Raw genomic sequence first — 19,074 nt, 5'->3', positions numbered from 1 at the left:
CACCATTTCGACCAGTCAAACCCTTGCAGCAAGGGTGTTAGGCACTGTTCCTTGAGGAGGTTGGTGATGCACGATGGCACTGCATCTTTGAATAGTGGCCCCAGAATTTGATGAGTGGTGGCTAGGTTGTTTTCGAAGCGTAGCGTTTTGATAGCGCTCCGGTCGATGAAATCTTTGCATTTGTTGCACTCGTCGGAAAACTTTGAGATGCAGGAGGCCATTGGTAAGGATTCAAAGGTTCGCGTAGGTTAAAAAGGGGGTTTGTGAGAGATGAGCTTGAGGTTTTGTGGTTTAAGCAAGCAAGAATGGCGAAATGAAGTTTCAAAGTTTCTGAAGGCGTAGGATGCAAATGAAAGAAATTTGGGTATTTATAATCATTTCAGAAGGAAGATCAAACATTTAGTATTCGGAAGCGCTAGATTTTTGAATTTGAGGGAAAATCAACCGGGAAATGGCCAATCATTTTGGATATCTTGGGAATCTTCAAAGATAAGATCGAGGTTTTTAGGGATTTGGGACGCACGATTGCGTGCGGCGGTGGTTTTAATGCATTAATGAGGAAGAGACGTTTCGACGGGCACACATTTTCGAGGGCCATGATTGAGAGTTATTAGGTTTATCGGAGAATCGACACGTGGCAGTACGTCGGGAGTAACAAGGATCGTGCAATCATATTCCATAAATGCGCATGGTAGTGGTTATCGAGAACAGTTAAGTCTAAAGGCAAAAGATGCTTTCGCTTCTTCAAGGTTGAGATCCGACCAAAAGTTGGCAGTCGACGACCTCAAAAGCAAAGGGGCAATGTTTGGGCCCAAAATAATATTGTTTGGCCAAGTGTTTGTTTGTGCTCGGCCCAAAACCGTGTCAAAAGTACTATGGGCTGTCTGGTGATTCCGGGCCATTCAGCAAGGATGGTCGAGTCCTATCACAAGAAGGAGTAGTTCAGATGAGAAAAGAGGTCGAGGAAGTCCTAGTGTAATTAGGATTCTCGACCAACAATGAATAAAGCCCTAAAAAGGGGTGAGTTCAAAGTCCTAGTGGGAGTAGGGTTGTTCGAAGCAAAGTTGGAACAAAACGAAGAATCCCGGTCCAGATAAGAGTTTAATTCAATCTCAAGAAAAAGTTGGTGCTATAAATACAAGACGTCATGCAACAATTGAGGACCTTCAATTCAACACACAATTGCCCTGCGCAAAAACTCTCAAACATCTTAAGATTTTTTATTTTCTTTTTCTCGTCAACACATCTTCAGTTTGAATAAACAGCACTGTGAAGACAACCAGCAAACACTTTCAGTTTGGATAAACAACACTGTTGCCGTAAAATCAGCCGACCAAGAAGCACCTTTAGTTTGGAGAAACAGTACTGTGTCGAGGTCGCTTGGTTACCTATCCAAGTCTCGGTCAAGAAGGGTTTTCGAATCCTTTTTGGCAGAGGTCATCTTATTAGCCTTCTCAGCGAAGTAAGGTGTTACCAGTTACGACATTCGGCATACTGGACGCCGAGTGGTTTTATGATTGGATACTCATAAGTGAGTTTCAGAGTTCGGCATTCTGACGGCTAAACCACATTCACCATCAAGACATACATCACCTTTGAATACTTTTGTCCGTATAGTCTGGTATCGATTCGATGTGCTTATACTCTTACGAATATAATCACTGTGACCGAATCGGGTGCCAACGATTTGTGAACTTCGCAGAACTAGCAGACTTGTCTTCAGGCTCGAGAATCTGAAGGCCGAGATTTGTTCCTTCCTCGGCCGTAGTCGCAAGATAAAAGAAGTCAGCAACGCGCTCAATGCAACATCAGCAAATTTTACTCCTCAGCCGAGCTCGGCCAACGAGTTGGCACGCCCCGTATTCAACCGAAGGACGTAGTTAGCTTATTAATTACTCAGCCTGCACGCCACGTAGGTTTTTGTAATTTTTAGGGTCAACACGCTGTTACCTTAACAATCCAACATAGTTATTACAATTACTTATAACTTATACATGCATATTTTGAAGGTTATGTTTTACTAAAGTATGCTCTACTTGGACCCCCAATATAGAACGTATATCAAACATGCAACCTGTCTGTAGTATTCAGATCAAATCTAAACATGCAAGACTCATTAAGCTTTATAAAAACCTTTTGCAAAACCATGAACCCTTAAAACATGGTATTCATCCCAAGTGTTACAATTATTAATCACAAGAAGCCTTCGTCAATTTCAGGGACAACCCTCTAACCAAAATTGCATCAAATTACTTTTCTAAATATCCTAATGGTAGCTAAGTATTAAAACACTTAAATAGTTTAAACACGGTGATTAATAATTCAAAACCTACGTGCATAATATCATAAGTAAATTGAAAAGAAACTACGTATTATTGCTAAGGCTCGTGGCCTTGCCCTAACAAAAATGGATTAGTTATGCAGAATCATAGAGAAAAATATTATTAAGAACATGGACAGAAAACACCTTGTAAATAAACTTGAACCATCAAAAGCTCTCTAAGCCGAGTTCTCCAAAGTAGTGTTCAAGAACCCTAATGGCTAATTAGCCTTATTTATACTACTACATAATAAAAGCCTTCCTTGAAAAGGTCTTTAAAAAACTAGGAAACAAAATAACGAAATGATAAGTAAAAATCAAGATCCAATTCAACAAAGGAAATCTGCCCAGCTGGTAATTCCCCACGTTTCTGGACCATCAAGGCTCCAAATCAGGCCCAAAATGACTCTTTTTAAAGTTTGAGATGTCTTGAACATATTTCCAGAAGGCCTTGAACCCAAAAGACACCACTTAGGACACTAAGAAACCCAGTTAAGCCCAAAACGTCATTTCAGCAGCACTACATGCTGCTCCTTTATTTCGTCGATATAAATTATCCACTCGGTAGAAGAATCTGAATCTTTGATATGAACTATCTAAAAGACACACAAACATCCTTCAATTGAAATCACTCCAAAATTCGTCCATTTGATCACTTTTTTTTTCCACAAGAGGAAGTCGCATGTCCTACATTGAAAATATAAATCAAAGCATCAAGATTTCACCACAATAATTATCAAAGAATATTAAAAATAGAATAAATATAAAATATAAAATAGACTCATCAATCTACAACATCATGAATATTATGCCAAGATCTACTGTAAAACATCAAAAGCTACTATTGAAAGATAATGACTTGTATAACAAGATATGCAACCCCGCTATCATCGATTCTCCAACTTCGAACTTCATTTCGAAGTTGTCACGCAAAATAAAAATAAAAAAAATAGAACTAGACGGAGTTGTCTTATTATCCATCCAACCTCCATTGTAAGTCATCACAGTGTGGATTAGGGTAGTTGGTTCTTGTATCTAAAAGAAGTAGAGAGATGGTAGAAAAAGATGTTATACATATTTGTAAGAAACGACATTCATTATATAAATTTCAAGCATGCATCAAAGACGTTTCTAAGACATCAAATAAATTCACAATAAGAGTAATAATCTTTAAAGAAAAAACCTATGATCGCATAACCCTTTTATCTTTTTTCGGTCACCTTTCTTTTGCTACCACTCTATTATTTTCCTTTTGGACAGATATATGATTAGCTTCCTTCTTGTTTGCGCAATTGAAAACGACGGCCTTCCATTTGGCAATTGGCATGAATGTTAAAAGTCTCTCTCTCTAAACATAGACCTTAGAAACTTCAAAAGGTATCTCTACATATTCTAGATTAAGGACAATTAGAATCATAGCTTACGTTACAGTTGAAGGAACCTCAAAAATGCCACATCATTAGAACCTGTAAAGTGGAATAACCAACGTGAGCCATCACCTTTTTCCACCCTCGAATGAATCCCTTTAATATCTTCTATTGCTTTAACATGCAAGTTTCATTCCCATTCACACATCTTTTTAGCTTAGTTTTGGATGCTTTGGACAAAATTTAAGGTCAATATTTGAAGAAAGGAAGGATTTTCATGGCTTGAGAAGGGACACGGAGATAAATGACATAGATTTATTTATCTCCGTGTCTCTCTATGTCAATTATTCAAGGATATGTATAAAAATTTTACCATAAAACTTTGTATCATTGTCACGGAACTTCTTAATAATTGTATATTCGCGTTATGTAAGTTACTCTCTCAAGGCTTTTAAGAAGTCTCTTTCCTTATCCATACGTTTGGCTGTGTGAACTTTGCATTTGCATGCTGAGAGAGAGAAGAGAATATTAAGCTAAGGCATACACATTTCTCACCCTCTTCTTTTTAATCTTTAATCCTTGGGATATGGTGGCCTCAAATCTTATCTGAGGCATGAAACGATAAGAAGATAATGTATAAGGCAGTAAAGTGGGCTGAGCAGTAGCAGCAGCAAGCCATGGTATGGCCATTCCCACTTGTCGATCTCATTCAAGGCTAATGCAAATAAGAGGATTATAAGATTCCCCTAAAGTGGAGGGGTGATCCAAGATGCTCCCTTTATACCCTCCTCCTTTTGTGTTCTAAATTTGCTGAAGCTGCCACAGCCATCTTCATAAAAACCTGAATTGAATTATCATACAAATTCATCTTTATAATTTCTAGTTTAGTTTGATTTCGTAGGGCATCGCTTTACGAAAATAAGCTTGACAAATATTTTGAGTTACAAAAGTATAAGTTGAGTGGCTACAGTTAGGTCTCATTTGGTATAAAGGATTGAACGTACAGGAGAATAATTTTTTACTATGAGAGGATTAGAAGGGGATTAGACATGAAAAAACTTCTCCCTTCAAACCATTTCGTGGAGAATTGGAATGAATAAGTTTTCTTCTCGAAAAATTCATCCCTTACTTCTAAGTTGGCAATTCTTTCTTCAACATATCTTAAAAATAGTGGTTTATAACAATCGAGATCTCACAAAACACCCTCAACCCTTTTTTATACGAACGGGAAATGATGCCCAACTGAATACACTAAAAATTCTCTCTAGCATGATCACCATGAAGTTTTCAACGCTTTTTTGGGCGGCTATCGTTTGCGGTGTCAATTTGCCCAACGGAGTACATCTAACAATGGAAAGTCGTAAACGGAAAAATGATTTCCTTGGTCTTTTTCTCCTCGTTGCACTCTCATAGTTCCATAATTTTTGCTCAGCATCATCCGTAATTTTTTCTCTTTTCTCCTCATTCACTATTCCATTTTAAAAAACAAATATTGTATGCATGATTGTATTGTTAAAAAGCGAAAAAAGGACAACACCAACGTGAAATAAATAGGTGAAATTTGAAGAAACATATCCTTTCGAGTATCGAGGCTGCACCCGTTAACAAGAGAAAGAAAACCTACGTTTCAGATAAAGAGCATTTCAGTACTTATTTAGAACCGCTTCTTAAAATTGCACTTTTGCTTAAAAATATTTTCAATAGAAGGGCTTCTATTAGAAATAGATTCAAAATATTAACAAAAAACAGTAAGTGCTTCCAAAACTTATTTTGAAAGTATTTTTAGTTATTTTGAAAATACTTCCACATGATCACCATGTTACATACACACAACATAGAAAAAGTACAACTAAATATAGCTTCCAAGAAACTGATTAATTACACACATAACCAGAAATCTCCTGGGTCGTGCAAGGAAAAAATATTACCAGCAGACCGAAATAGAGAAATCATGACATACTACAGACTCATAATCCTAAGGAATAATTACTATGAGTGAGCAAATCCTCTGCCAATATCAAAAATTCATTGCAGAAGCTGCGCACCCAACTTGACCTATAACGCTAAAACTCAAACTAAACACAAATATTACAGCATCACCACGCCTTTAGATAGCAGACCAATCAATCTCCACTGAAGGGTACTTCTCCAATCCAAAATTCTCAGCCTCGTCCCACTGAGAATCCGAGAAATCTAAGAAGGTAATGTCGGATTCCGGTGAAGATGACTCATCAGACGGAGAAGGCGAATATGACGACGAAGGAAAGGCCTCCCATTCGCTTTTCAATTCACTTTTGACTGAATCATCCATCTTAGCCTCTAAAGGAGCTGATACCACTGGCTTTCTCTCTGCCACAGGACAGGGCTCCCCTGTATTCCCCTGTTTCTTCGAATTAGCAGCCAAGCTCTGGCATATTGCCTGGAGCTTCGCATCGACAGAGGAATGCAGGGGCTTGTAGTGGCCAAAGTCGCCGCAGACAAGGGCTCCCTGGTGCCTGAGATGGGGGAAATTGAGGCGAGCAAAGTCTCCCCTAAGCTTAAAAGCAGCTTTATCATAAGCCAAAGCAGCTTCTTCGGCGGTGTCAAATGTACCAAGCCAAAGCCGGGTTCGGTTCCTGGGAAGTCTAATCTCAGCAACCCATTTGCCCCAATGCCTCTGCCTCACTCCTCTGTAGAGCTTTGTGGGTTTGGAGGGAGTGCCAGCTTGCTTCATTGGAACTGCTTTTGGATGAAGCAGCTTAAGGGTGTGAGCAGGTGAGGAAGCAAAGGCAGAAATCTGTTGTTTTTGCTGGTGTTGTTGGAGGATCATTTGGGATTGGATTTGAAGAATTTGAGATGGGGTAAGTTGGTTAAGCCCTATAGCACCTGCCTGTGAAATCATAGGCGCTGAGCAGAAGTCAGGGTACAAGTTGAAGTTTTGGTTGTTCTGAGGAGGGTAAGTGTAAGAAGTGGAAGGAGATGTTGAAGAAGCACTTTTCATAAAAGGCATAAGTGCTTTCATGAGCTGATCTTCCCTCAAGGGATCTGATAAATCTGATGTCATTGTGCTGCTGCTGTAAAGATCTATGGATGTTGCCATTTAGATTTAGTCACAAAAGATAAAAAATTCTGAAAAACCCAACCTGTTTCTTACCAAAATCACAGACCAGGCAGATTAATTCTACAAATCAACAAGGAAAAAAAAAACCCCAGAAAAAAATATACAAGGTTGTTTAAAGAAATAAAGGCTTAAATAAACAGCGAGGACCAAAAAAAAGCAAGAAAAAAGCTTAGAACTTTATAAGCTAAAAACAGCGAGAAAATCCTGGATCTCTAATCTGAATTACCTGCTTTCAGAAATACCCTTCTGGGTTTGCTCTCTCTCTCTCTCTCTCTGGTGTTTGGCTCTCTTGTATTTCGTTGGCGAGCTGCTCTCTGTCTTATATAAGCCTCAAAGCCAACGAGTTTCTCTCTCTAAAGCCTCTGGTTTTCTCTCTCTAACTACATTTATCTTCCTTAATTAATCATTTCTGCCTCGTCAACTTCAAAGATGCCTTTGTTCGACATGAGAGTCCGATCATATCATAACACGTTTACATCCGTTATGTTTAATGGATCTACACGTGTTTGCTTCGTATTTGTTACATTAAGTTGACTGTTATGTAAACTTCCATCAGGCAATATTTGGATTTTTCTGCGCTTTGTTATTGAATCTGTACGACTTGCCGTTTCACTGCCACCTCCATGGGATTGAGCAGTGTTGGTGCTGGGCTACTTTCACATTTGGTGTTCTACACCATTAGAACGAACGATTGATAGACATTTATATAAAGGATTTTGATATCCGGATTTAACATCGCTGCTGAAGAATTCAGCAGCAACTGCTGCTTACATCTAATTCCAATTGAATACGTGTCTAAGTTTTGATTAAAAAATCAAAACTTGGACACGTGTTCAGCCAGGATTGGATGTAAACAACTGTTGCTGCTGAATTTGCAGTAGTAAAGTCCAATTCTTGATATCCTTACTCCGTTTCGCATATTTATTTTAGGTCAATTACACATAAGACGATTAACCCAAACTCGCAAAACTTTCAGAAAATCAGTTGATTGTTTGGTGTACAATTTATTATACCGTCTTATTAACCAAACTCTACTAGCGCTCTGAGAGATTTCTCTTTTAAACTTTAGAATTTTTTTTCATTCAAATAACTTCCAACATGATATATTCAAGGTGATGACATGTTCCCATCAGCCCCACCTTAGGGTTTATATACCATATATATATATATATATATATATATGTATATGTATGTATGTATGTATATTTTAATTAGGATTATTCATAATTAATAACATGTGGATAAGCTTTTAAGTTGGTGCGGAGAAATGAGATTAGTGATATAGCTCAGTTGTTTGCATTTGGCTTTATGGTTGATTGGGTTTGGATTAGATTGGACTAGATTGGACCATATCGAATTGGATTGGTTGGAGGGCGCAATCAATAATTATGTAAGGAGTGACGACAGTTCGAGAGGGACAACATATCACCAATTGCGGCGCAGGGTTCATGCATATGATGATATATTACAAGGAAAGCAAGAGAGAGATGGATAGGTGTGTGGAGTGGAATTTGGATTCTTGGAGTTGCCCAAAGGCCAATTTGGCTTCATCACGCAAAGCAATGAGCCATTCCAAGTTGGAATTTCCAACCTGCCCCTCTACTTCAATTCACCATTCACCATGCAAATGTAGGGGCATTTCACCTTCCATTGATGATAAATTAATTAATCTTTTTTTTTTTACAGTCCTAATACTACATGAGGCAACGTTTTTTTGGCCTCTTTCTGCTATTTACCAAACACAATTTAGGGGTAGCTTGAGGTTGTTGTGTTGTGAAAAAAAACTGCTATTTTTAGAAGCAGGGGTAGAGCTGCTTCTGCTTTCTGTTGTTTTTTACCCATGATTTTGACAAAAATCACTTCTTCTTTTTTCATTTACCAAACACAATTTTAGCCCTAACTTTTTTAAAAAACTACTTTTAAAATAATTTCAACAATGCTAAACCAGCCCTTAATAAAAACGGTACGCCAAATCAGAAATTAGTGGCTTTAAAATATGCATTAGTAAGAGTTTGAACCCAAGTTGAAAGTTTCAGACGTTTGTAGCTCCATGCATTTATTGGTAGAAAATAACCCTACATCTAGCTAGTGTATACATAATCTTGGCTCTCTATAGTGTAAGAAGTGGCAGTGCAAAAAGAGCCTCAAAGTACTTCAATCCAAGAATCAATTCTTGTAATGCAAACTTATTTTACAGAGATGATTGTGGTGTTTTTGTGCTGTACTACATCTGAACAATAGCAAAAGGCGAAAAAAAATGAAAAAATCCTTAACCAAGCGGGAAGTCAACTGTCTACGCTGTGATATTGCATCTCAATTAATACATCATAGATTGAGCTAGAGCATGAAGTTTAAGGAGAAAAAATAAGCAGCTGAAGTAAATGACAAACAAAAATCTTCTTGAACCGAAAAAAAATAATATATATATATAAAATTGGTCTTCTAACATTTTAATTGTTATGAACTTTAATGTATTGTTATAACTCACTTTTGCAAAAGAAAAAATTACATATGTTTTTCGAATGTTACATTTCTTTTTCCATTTCAAATGTTACATAGCTTTTTCAATCTGTTTATTCATTTTCTCCATGATAGAAAATTTGCAAAATTGGGAATAGCAAACTTATCCCAACTTGTTAGTTATAAAAAAAGCATGAACTCAATTGCTAAAAATTGATTCTTCATAAATTGGGGGACCAAAAATTGCAAAGTACAAAAACTGATGCTGCATACAAAATGCATAACATGATTTTGCATAAAATCAAAAACTTATTCTACACGAAAAATAACAAAAAATTGATATGATAACAAACTCTCGAATGCAAAAAATCCAAAACTCAAAAAATAAAAATAAAGGTTGACATGTCTGCTTGTTGTGGTGAGAAGTCTAATGACAATGACTACATCTTACAACTCTTGTCTCATTTTTAGACTTGTAACGATAAATACGTGGTCGACCACCTTGTCTCCTTGTAAGAGGGGGCTTAACAAGAGCATTTAGTAGATCAAAAGTGGACTTGTTCAAGCCAAAAACTGAAATAATAGGAAACCGATAGCTTAGTTTATATGAAGAAACTTTCCAGTAATCATTCACAAAATCCTTAATATCACGATGATCATGCAGAATAACTTGCAAAGTATAAGCACTAGGAAATCCTATATGCTTCCATTGAACACATGAACACTGGTGTTGATCTAACATAACAACAAAAGAGTTCTTATCCCCCCGAACCTCAAACACATCATCAAATGAGCTACTAACAATCCAATGACTACCTTCTTAAACAAAACCTTTAAGATCGTCTTCTTTTTTCGGACATAACAAAGAAAACCACTTTTCTGAAACACGCCTCCCGTCGGACATCATGACCATCAGCCTCCCCCTAATCGATTCAATCAAATCAAGAATAGGCATGCGACGCTCTTTAAAAATCATTGCGTTAAATGATTCTGCAGTTGCATTACTTATTTCACCCCACCGATTTTCCCGAAAATGTATAATAGAATAATGCTCTTTTGGAAGATCATCTAAAAATGAATTGAAAATGTTTACTTCTCATTTTCTCAATATTCCTATCAAAATCTTCAACACTACATGCAAATGCACAATTTTTGAAATACTCACACAACTTATCATTCAAAAACTTATTATCAGCACATCACCTCTCTAAATTTTGCCTCAAATGTATAATGCAGAAACCATGAGAAGCAGTAAAGAAGTACTTTCGAATAGCATTCAAAAGACCATAATGTTGGTCAGTAATAAACGTGATCTTCCTTCTTTGATAATTTAATATCCGAGCCAAATATTCAACAAAACATGTCCAATTGTCTTCATTTTCTATGTCAACAATACCATAATACACAAGAAAAATCTTTGGATAGAAAAAAAAAATATTAATAATTATATCAAATGGTGCATAGAAAGAATAAATTGAGTCATTAATCAATTTGTAAAAACTAATGCTGCACGGATGTTAATCAAAAGTTCAAATTGTTAGATGTATATTGGTGGGAGGGGGGCCAACCCTTACCCATAACTTGATTCATAAAACATATACTACTTCCCAATCCACTCCACATTAATAAACAGATGTTGCACTTTAATAAATAAATCTACACAAAAAGAATAGCATGATTCTCCAAAATATATAAATATTGAAATTCAAAATGATATCACAAATCTGTAATTTATAACAATTAAAAAAAAACTTACTATTATTTGCAATTTTAGCACAACAACCAAGAAGAGTACCGGTATATCTTCCCTTCAAAAATGTATCATCAATGAACAACATTGGTCTACACCATCAGAATCTTTTAACACAAGCTCCAAAAGATATGAATAACCTTTCAAACCGATTACTATCATTATCAAGTTCTAGTACACAAAAGAATTCATCATTGGCACGCACAAACTCATCAAGGTACCAAAGCAAATATCAAAAAGAGAGAGTCTCATCACCATTAACCTCATTATATGCAATCTCTTTGTCACACCAAGCTGCATGGTATTTAACATTAAGACCATAACTCACCTTCATTTCTCTCATAACATCCTTTGCCTTAATAGATAGATTTGAACAAACCTTAGCAGCCAACAAAGAGGACAAAACAGAAGGGCCAAATCTTTTATTCTCTTTTTGACGAACACGTCCAGTGCAAGTATGAATATTATTTAATTTTTTAATGATAAAACAACCACTAGGCTCTTACACAATAGCATAAACACCATTGACACCCTCCGACGATTTCTTTGAGTAAATATCAGTAAAACGCTTCCAATCATTCTAATGATCTTGAAATCAAAACCAACCTCAATAGAGTATTGTATAAGTTTTTTTACGAAACTCAACTGCACCATCTTTATAACTTTGACCCTCATAAGAAATATAATTATGTCACTCATTTATTGCATAATGGTGAGGTCCACAACAGCCATACTTACCAAATATTAGTTCTCATCTCCAATACTATTAGATTCACTTAGGCAACAAGAAGACAGTACTAGTAAAGACAATAGACATCTCCTTCTTAGCATGAACATAAACATCAACAACTGAATTTGAAATCAATTTATTCACTAATAGAAGGATCTAAATATCTTCATTGCACTCTAATAAACAGTTTGGTTTACCTCCGTATAATGAGTATTTCAACAAAAAACCTCCTGATGACAAACTTGGAAACCTAAAAGTTAATTGCCCATAGAAATCCTCATAACTAGTATGTAGATAAAGCAGCACAACTACTGCATAATTTTCATATACACACTTCAACACTTTAACAACGAACATAATCTACACACACAAAAAAAAGAAAAAAAGAAAAAAGTTAAACTGATATTGCACAGAAATAATTAGATATATATATATATGCATTTTAAAATATAAATATAATAATCAATAAAAACTGATGCTACACAAAACCTTTCAAAAATGATGAAACTCTTAGAATATTCTGCAAAAATTGATGATGCACAAATGACAAAAAAAAAAATTGTATAAAAATTGATACTGCACAAATATCTGTAACACATGCTACAAAAAATGCCAAAAATGATTAAATAATCCATTAACTAGTTGCTAATCAATTGTCCTTTCAATAAACCAATGTCAAGCAATTCTTTGTGATTATATAAAATTGATGTTGCACAAGTATTACATTGAAAATTATTAAATATTTATGGGAGGGTTCCCCCTCCCCAACCCCCCTCCCCCCCCCCCCCCCCCAAAACCCCCAAAACTTATGCCAACTGATTATGCAAGATTCTATAAGCTGATGTGGCACAACTACTGCATAAAGCGATTCTTTGTGATTATATAAAATTGATGCTACACAAGTATTACGTTGAAAATTATTAAATATTTATGAGGGGGGAGTTATGAGGGGGGTTCCCCCTCCCCAACCCCTAAAACTTATGCCAACTAATTCTATAAGATTCTATGAGCTGATGTTGTATAAATATTGCGTTTAAAAATATTAAATGTTTATGGGGGGATCTCCCCTCCCCCAAAACTTATGACAACTGATTCTGCACGATTCTATAAGTTAATGCTACATTAATATTAATAACCTTCGCTAAATACTAAACTAACTCATACTACATTCCAAAAAACAAAAGGAACTTCAATGAAAACAAAAGCAGTACAACGAAAATTTACCTTCACCAAACACTATATCAAATAAAAACTGAATCAAAATCTTCAAAACTAAAAAAATGTGACTGTAAAAAAACAAAAACGATAACATAAAATAAAAATCAATGCGACCAATAAAAAAATCAAAAATCAAAAACTTATTTCAAAATCTAAACCAAAATAAATTCAAAAACACAACACTTCAAAAAAACTAAATCAGAACAAATAAAATTCAGAGATATGCTTACCTTCGAAGAAAACTTGAATGATTCGAATATAAATTATGGTGAGAGATAATTGAGGGAGATGACGAGAGATGAATCAGAACAGAAAAACTTTAGAGAGAAAGAAAAATAGTAAAGAAACCAAAATAAAAATTGAATGATTCAAATAGAAGAGAGTAAATTCCGTCAATCACCGCCGATCACGTTTAACAGAAAAAGGAAGGGCAAATACATAAGTCCATTTCTAATAGAAAAACAGGACATGATGTCATCTTACACGCATTTAAAAAATGTCTTTCCTTGAAATGTTCAAAAAATGTAGTCTCAATATATAATTAAGTATTGAAAGTATACTCTTAAGTGTAATTTTTTCAAAATTTAACATAATATATTATTATTTATAAATAAATGGCTTCCCTATTAATAACACTGAGGGCTATTATAATAAAAACACTTACTAAACTGTGTATGTGATTAAATTTTAGCAAGTGTTAAACTGACACTATATCGGCATGGTTACCAGTTGGCCGTAGACCCGACGCTTAAATCTCCATGTTGCATGATAGATAACATTCATCTCAACCAATTTCTATTATTAGGCCACCAAATACAAAAGAAAATACAGTTAACCATACGATAGTTGACATTACGATTGTCAACTTTTACTTTATCACAACCTAAACACTTGATCCTGTGGCTTTTTTCTCAACACCTAGAAGAGGACCCAATTTTGATGAAATAGAACCCAACACCTTTTCGAGTGGGACATGTAAATCTTAAATATGCATGTTTAAATACTTGAAATCACTATTTAATACAACGGTCTGATAATATTCTTCTTCATTTATAAATAAGAAGTCTTAAGTTCGAAACTCATAAATAATGAATTCAATACCAAATTAGGTCATTAGTGTAAAATATATCAATGTACTCAAAATTAAAAAATAAAAAATACTTGAAATCGAAGTACAGAAGAATTAAAATGAGCTGGAATCGGGTTATGAAGGAATCGCGTTCCTTAATTACGAATGTCACACCTGCATTTGTGTAGGGCTCAAGGGAAAAACCTGAAATGGTAAGCAGCATGAAGTCAAGTTCGGCCAACCCAAATATCAATTCATTGGCCAGGGTTGTAGTTGTAGAGGAGTTGAAGCTTCACCCAAAGTCTCTCAGACAACGCAATTCTAAACATACCTCACATTTCGGCGTCAAAGCCATGTCAACGTTATCATAATATTCAAGCAAGCAAACCTCAACCAGAACCTCTTATCATTTTTAGCCGTCGATATTGTGCGATTCAATGCTGCTTTTCTTTTCAATTGCAAGTTGAATTTTTTGATCAGGGAATTAGGCAAGTGATATGTTCTGCTTGTTCTCCATGATTGATAGTGTTGACATTGCAGTAGTTTCCGTCTTCACTTGAAGGAGGTACAAGAGTTTCTATGATTTTATACCCGCATTCTGCATTGGCGTAGTTTCATTGGAAGGGCTACAACTTTCTACTATCACAGCTTTTCTTAGCAGCATCATTTATTTCATTGCAGCAGACAAGGCAATGCTGCTAATCGATAGCAGCATCCATTCCATTTGACGTTGTCAACAGTAACAGATATTCGAATAGCTCGAATTCTTTCAGGTTTTTTTTTAACATAAATAAACTAATGACTCATTTATAAGCACAAGTAAGAAAGAGTTACTTCAATCAATAAAAATGAAAGCCAGCGAATAAGAAAACTCACCGCCTGTAAATTCCTCCAATCCATCCCCAAGGCTTGTTCAAATGAAAATTCTGTGCCAAATACGGTTGAGTGTAGACAGATGCCAAATGAATATTACATGAATTTGATGAACGTTTACAGCTTATTAAGAAATATGGTAAGACGAAGAAAACAGGCTCCCTGGGTTTTGAAATTGGGGAAGAAAACAGTCTTCAAACAACATTACATGAATACATGGGTACACATGCACAAGTAGACAAACTAAAGTGACAAACAATCTTACAATAACACAAGCACCGGAAAGTGGAAACAGACTATTGTTTCTCGGAGGGCATTCCACTGGTAATTTCAAGTTCCGTCTTGCAGTTGTCCCTCAAATTTTTTAGTGTGACATAACTGTCTTCCTGCCAAACAGAAACGAGACAATAAATCACATTAAGACCCCCAAAAGGAAAAGTCACTAGTTAACAAAAGAAATCTAATCTGTAATGCAAAGATTTTACAAAATTAGGCTGACTACTAACACTGCTATACCACAAGTTAATTAGTTGAATCTAGGTTTTCCTCCACTGCCTTATGGCCAGCAATAGGATGTGGGACTTCATGTTACAGACTAAAGTTTCATTAATTAAGGTTCATTGATCAAAAGGCTATGGATCATTAACATAAAACTGAAATAGAGGCAAATGTGAAAGATTTCTCCAAGATAGGTAAAATAAACACGATAAGAAAGTTTCTTCCCAAAGAAAGTGCAAGCCAGGCCATAGTAAACAACGTTATACTCACAAGATGGTTGCTTTCATGAACAAGCACATCCTCCATGTTAAGAAAGAGTGATCTCCACTGACTCGAGAGATCATATTCACTTTTTGACGCTTTGTTTGGATGTAGTCGGCCCTTAGTATTAATCTCCTTTCCCCTGACACATTTCTCAACCAATATGCTCGCTTCTTTTTTACTCCTCTTCAATGCTAAAGATAAAATGTAAAATTAACGAACAATAAACTATTTCAAAGTAAATGAAAAAAACAATGTCTACTCTACCTACACTTACCATCAAATGAAAGGCAAAAATCGAATTAATGAATAGTAAAAGTATTCCGGAAAGGAAAGAAAAAGCAACGTCAAAAAACAAGTTAAGATGTTTCACCATAGCAACATTTCCTACACATTCTGCACAAACTCACCAGCAATTCGACCCTTGATATCCTGGTATTGGAGATCCGACAAGACGTGAGCAGCTGATTGTCAGATTGCAAAAGAACCAAACTTATGTCAGTCAACATTTGAACTTCCAGCTCACAAGCAAGCAGGTATAAAAACTAACATAAAAAGGAGTTGTAAATTGTCATACCTTTCAAGCAAAACGAACAAGAGCAATCTTTGAGCAAGTATTCACCTACATTCAAATCAGCACTGCCACCACCTTTAAGAGTCGTGCATCTTTCCAACTTTTTTAATTCGTGGGATTTCGAGCAACTTTGCGACCTAGGCAACCTCGACCACTCATTAGAACCATATTTGGTTGTTGCCACTTTACCAACTCCAATATCCTTTTCATTATTACCGCAAACAACAGCGACTAATCCTTCATATAGAGGAACGCTTTGATTAACTTCTGAAATGTGTCCGGGTTTATCATATTGACATTTCCCCCCATCACCACAACAGTCATTCTTACACATTCCTGAGCATTTTGAAATTGAAGCAATGGACGAGCAATTATCCATCAATGCATCACCGGCTTCTAGAGCACTGCGCACATTAGCTCCACTGTCACTGGACTTTTCCCCCATATCATTTGACGTAGTCAAGGTAACAGAATCGCTGTCGTCATTCGACGAATCATCAATTTCACTATAAGTAGGCGAAAACACTGATTCCTGTGTGCCCTTTGGCGAAGACAAAGCTTCAGGGTTACAATTTGCTCCAGTTTTGGTCTTGCTTTTCTCTCCTACTAAATCCTCAACCCCTAAAGACAATTGCTTTGCAAATTTCGAACCCCTATTTTCCAAATCAACATCTTTACCGAACTCATCTCGAGATTTAGCACCCGAACCAGCTGAAATCATCAAAAACCCCCTTTTTATGGGCCGGTTGGTCAAATCACCGAGAACCCGTCGGGATTTGCAAGACCCATTGGTTGAATTATCACTACTCATAATGCAATTGAATTGCAAAAGGATAAACAAAATCGAAATCTAATCAAGCCAATTAAGCATTCAACCTCAAAATCTTGAAACCCTAAAAACCCCAATTCTCCGGCGGCTCGCCAAAAACAATGGATTCTCCAACTTCTGATCCAAAGGTTAAAAAAAAAAAATGGAAAATCCGAAAAGCAAATTAGTCAATTACAAAGCGGAAACACCATAAATTTGAAAGAAAAAGAAAAAGCTGCATATTCGTATAAAATTAGGAAATCCCAACTGGAGATTAAACACTAGAACAAAATTGAAATTAGAAAACGTAATTAAACAAATTACTGACCTTTCTGTAATCTGGGAAATGTTTGGTGATTGAGATGGAAGAAATCTGAGTGAGGATCTGGAAATGGACAAGTGTGGGCCGGTTTTTAAATTAAAGAAGAGTAAAACTAAAACTCAAAATTTGTTGAGGCGGGAGTCGCTTCAGCCTGACCCGGACCCGCCCTCCTAAGTTTGAAAACTTCAGCTAAGTGTCGCCCAACGCCACTGATAAGTGGGGCATCTCCCTCTCCTCCCTTTTAAATTTTGAAAATTGAAAAAAAAAAATCGATATGATATTATATATATGGTTCGTTTATTAATCTGTAATCAGATTGAAGAGAATTGAGTTGAGGAAAAATTAGAATGTGGGGAAATCAAAATCAAATTTTTGTTGGAATTCTTTACTAAAACTGTTTGAAATCGGAGTAGAAATGACATCGACTTATATAAAATGTTTACTAATTCACTTGAATCACAATAAAAATTAACGTAATTATTAAAATACCCCTATTGTAACTAATCTAATTTATATGCTAATTATTTTTAGTTAAACATTTTTATTTTTTTTATAGTAGAAAGTATATTTTTTCTTCGGTAAAACTTTTATCCTTTTTTTCATTTTTTATTGAGACCCTCTGTCCTGCCCCATTACCCAAAAAAAGTGACAATCAAAAATTAAAAGTTTAAAATAAAAAACAAAAATAATAATAACAACCAGGGTTAGTCACGCAGCAATATATTTTGGATAGGATTGATAATTCAATGAACCTCCGAAAAATCAATTAATTAAAATAAAAATAGATATAAAAACCTAGCCACTCGGTCGCAGCTTGTCTCACAACTCACTCCGTCTCCTTCCATCGCTTTGTTTTGCAGCAGTCCCTTCCAACAAATTTCACAGTCGAGTCTCCTCAGAGGCGCGACGATCTGGTGCGGCAGCGAAAAGGTACCTTTCCAGTCACCACCAGTCGCCTCCCTTTGCTCTCTCTCCCTCTCCTACAAATCCCTATCTCTTCATCTGCGGCCGCCTCCCCTTTCCACTCACCACCAGCCGCTCCCCTTTCCACTCACAATTGAGTCTCCTCTGCAGCCAACGAATGATCAAAATTGAAATTCCAAAATCCTCATCTTCTTCCCTTATGATTTTGGTCATGAAACCATAATCTCGCAGGCCACGAAACCTGCTAAATCTTCCTTTGACAGAGAGAGCAAAGACAGAGGTTGAAGGAAGAAGGAGTTAAGGGTTTATTGGGCAGAAAAAGTTGATTCCGGATGGATGCTTTCTGAGGGAGTCCGAATACCACCTATTGTTCGGTAGTTCAATTCTAGGGAAATCAGTAGGCCTGGTAAATGGGTCGTGTTTGTTGTGTTCGTGTAACACCTGTTATCTTAACGTGTCGTGTCGTGTCACACCTGTTATCTATCTTGACAGGTCGGATCACTTTACCCACCTGTTATTTTAACAGGTCGTGTCGTGTCACACCCGTTATCTTAACATATCCTTAACAGGTCGGGTCACTTTACCCTGGATAAAGTGACCCGACCTGCTATGACCCGCTATGATCCATTAAGAAAAATGTATTTTTATTCTTAAATTTGCAGATATCACACATTGCCGCATAAATATTACTTCAAAACATTAAAACACATTTGTCGTTTAAGTACTATATCTACACTTGAAAATAAGAGTCTAATAAACAAACATTCATACACTACTAGTCTATTACAAAATATTAAATG

At 36.1% G+C, this 19,074-nt stretch overlaps 2 protein-coding genes across 3 annotated transcripts; both read right to left on the bottom strand.

The window, feature by feature from the left end:
* Positions 1 to 5,522: 5,522 nt before the first annotated feature.
* On the bottom strand, positions 5,523 to 7,020 carry LOC103956153 (ethylene-responsive transcription factor ERF060). The gene has a single exon (XM_048581934.1). The coding sequence runs from the start codon at positions 6,764 to 6,766 to the stop codon at positions 5,795 to 5,797; it is 972 nt and encodes a 323-aa protein (XP_048437891.1). The 5' UTR covers positions 6,767 to 7,020; the 3' UTR covers positions 5,523 to 5,794.
* A 7,837-nt stretch (positions 7,021 to 14,857) lies between these two features.
* LOC103956152 lies at positions 14,858 to 18,666 on the bottom strand. Of its 2 annotated transcripts, none has more exons than XM_009368089.3 (5): positions 17,357 to 18,666; positions 16,224 to 17,166; positions 16,057 to 16,110; positions 15,656 to 15,840; positions 14,858 to 15,273 (listed from the first exon to the last, which is right to left on the bottom strand). In XM_009368089.3, exons 2-5 carry the CDS (start codon positions 17,029 to 17,031, stop codon positions 15,184 to 15,186), a joined length of 1,137 nt encoding a protein of 378 aa, XP_009366364.1. In that variant the 5' UTR covers positions 17,032 to 17,166; positions 17,357 to 18,666; the 3' UTR covers positions 14,858 to 15,183. The 2 variants fall into 2 exon arrangements, with proteins under 2 accessions (XP_009366364.1, XP_009366365.1); XM_009368090.3 differs by having other exon boundaries at positions 16,224 to 17,163.
* Positions 18,667 to 19,074: the final 408 nt, after the last annotated feature.

This window comes from the organism of the source record quoted next, unplaced genomic scaffold, assembly GCF_019419815.1.
Source record: "Pyrus x bretschneideri cultivar Hongxiangsu unplaced genomic scaffold, Pyrus_bretschneideri_v1 Contig18, whole genome shotgun sequence".
NCBI lineage: Eukaryota > Viridiplantae > Streptophyta > Magnoliopsida > Rosales > Rosaceae > Pyrus > Pyrus x bretschneideri.
This window is presented reverse-complemented; position numbering and strand designations above follow the sequence as displayed.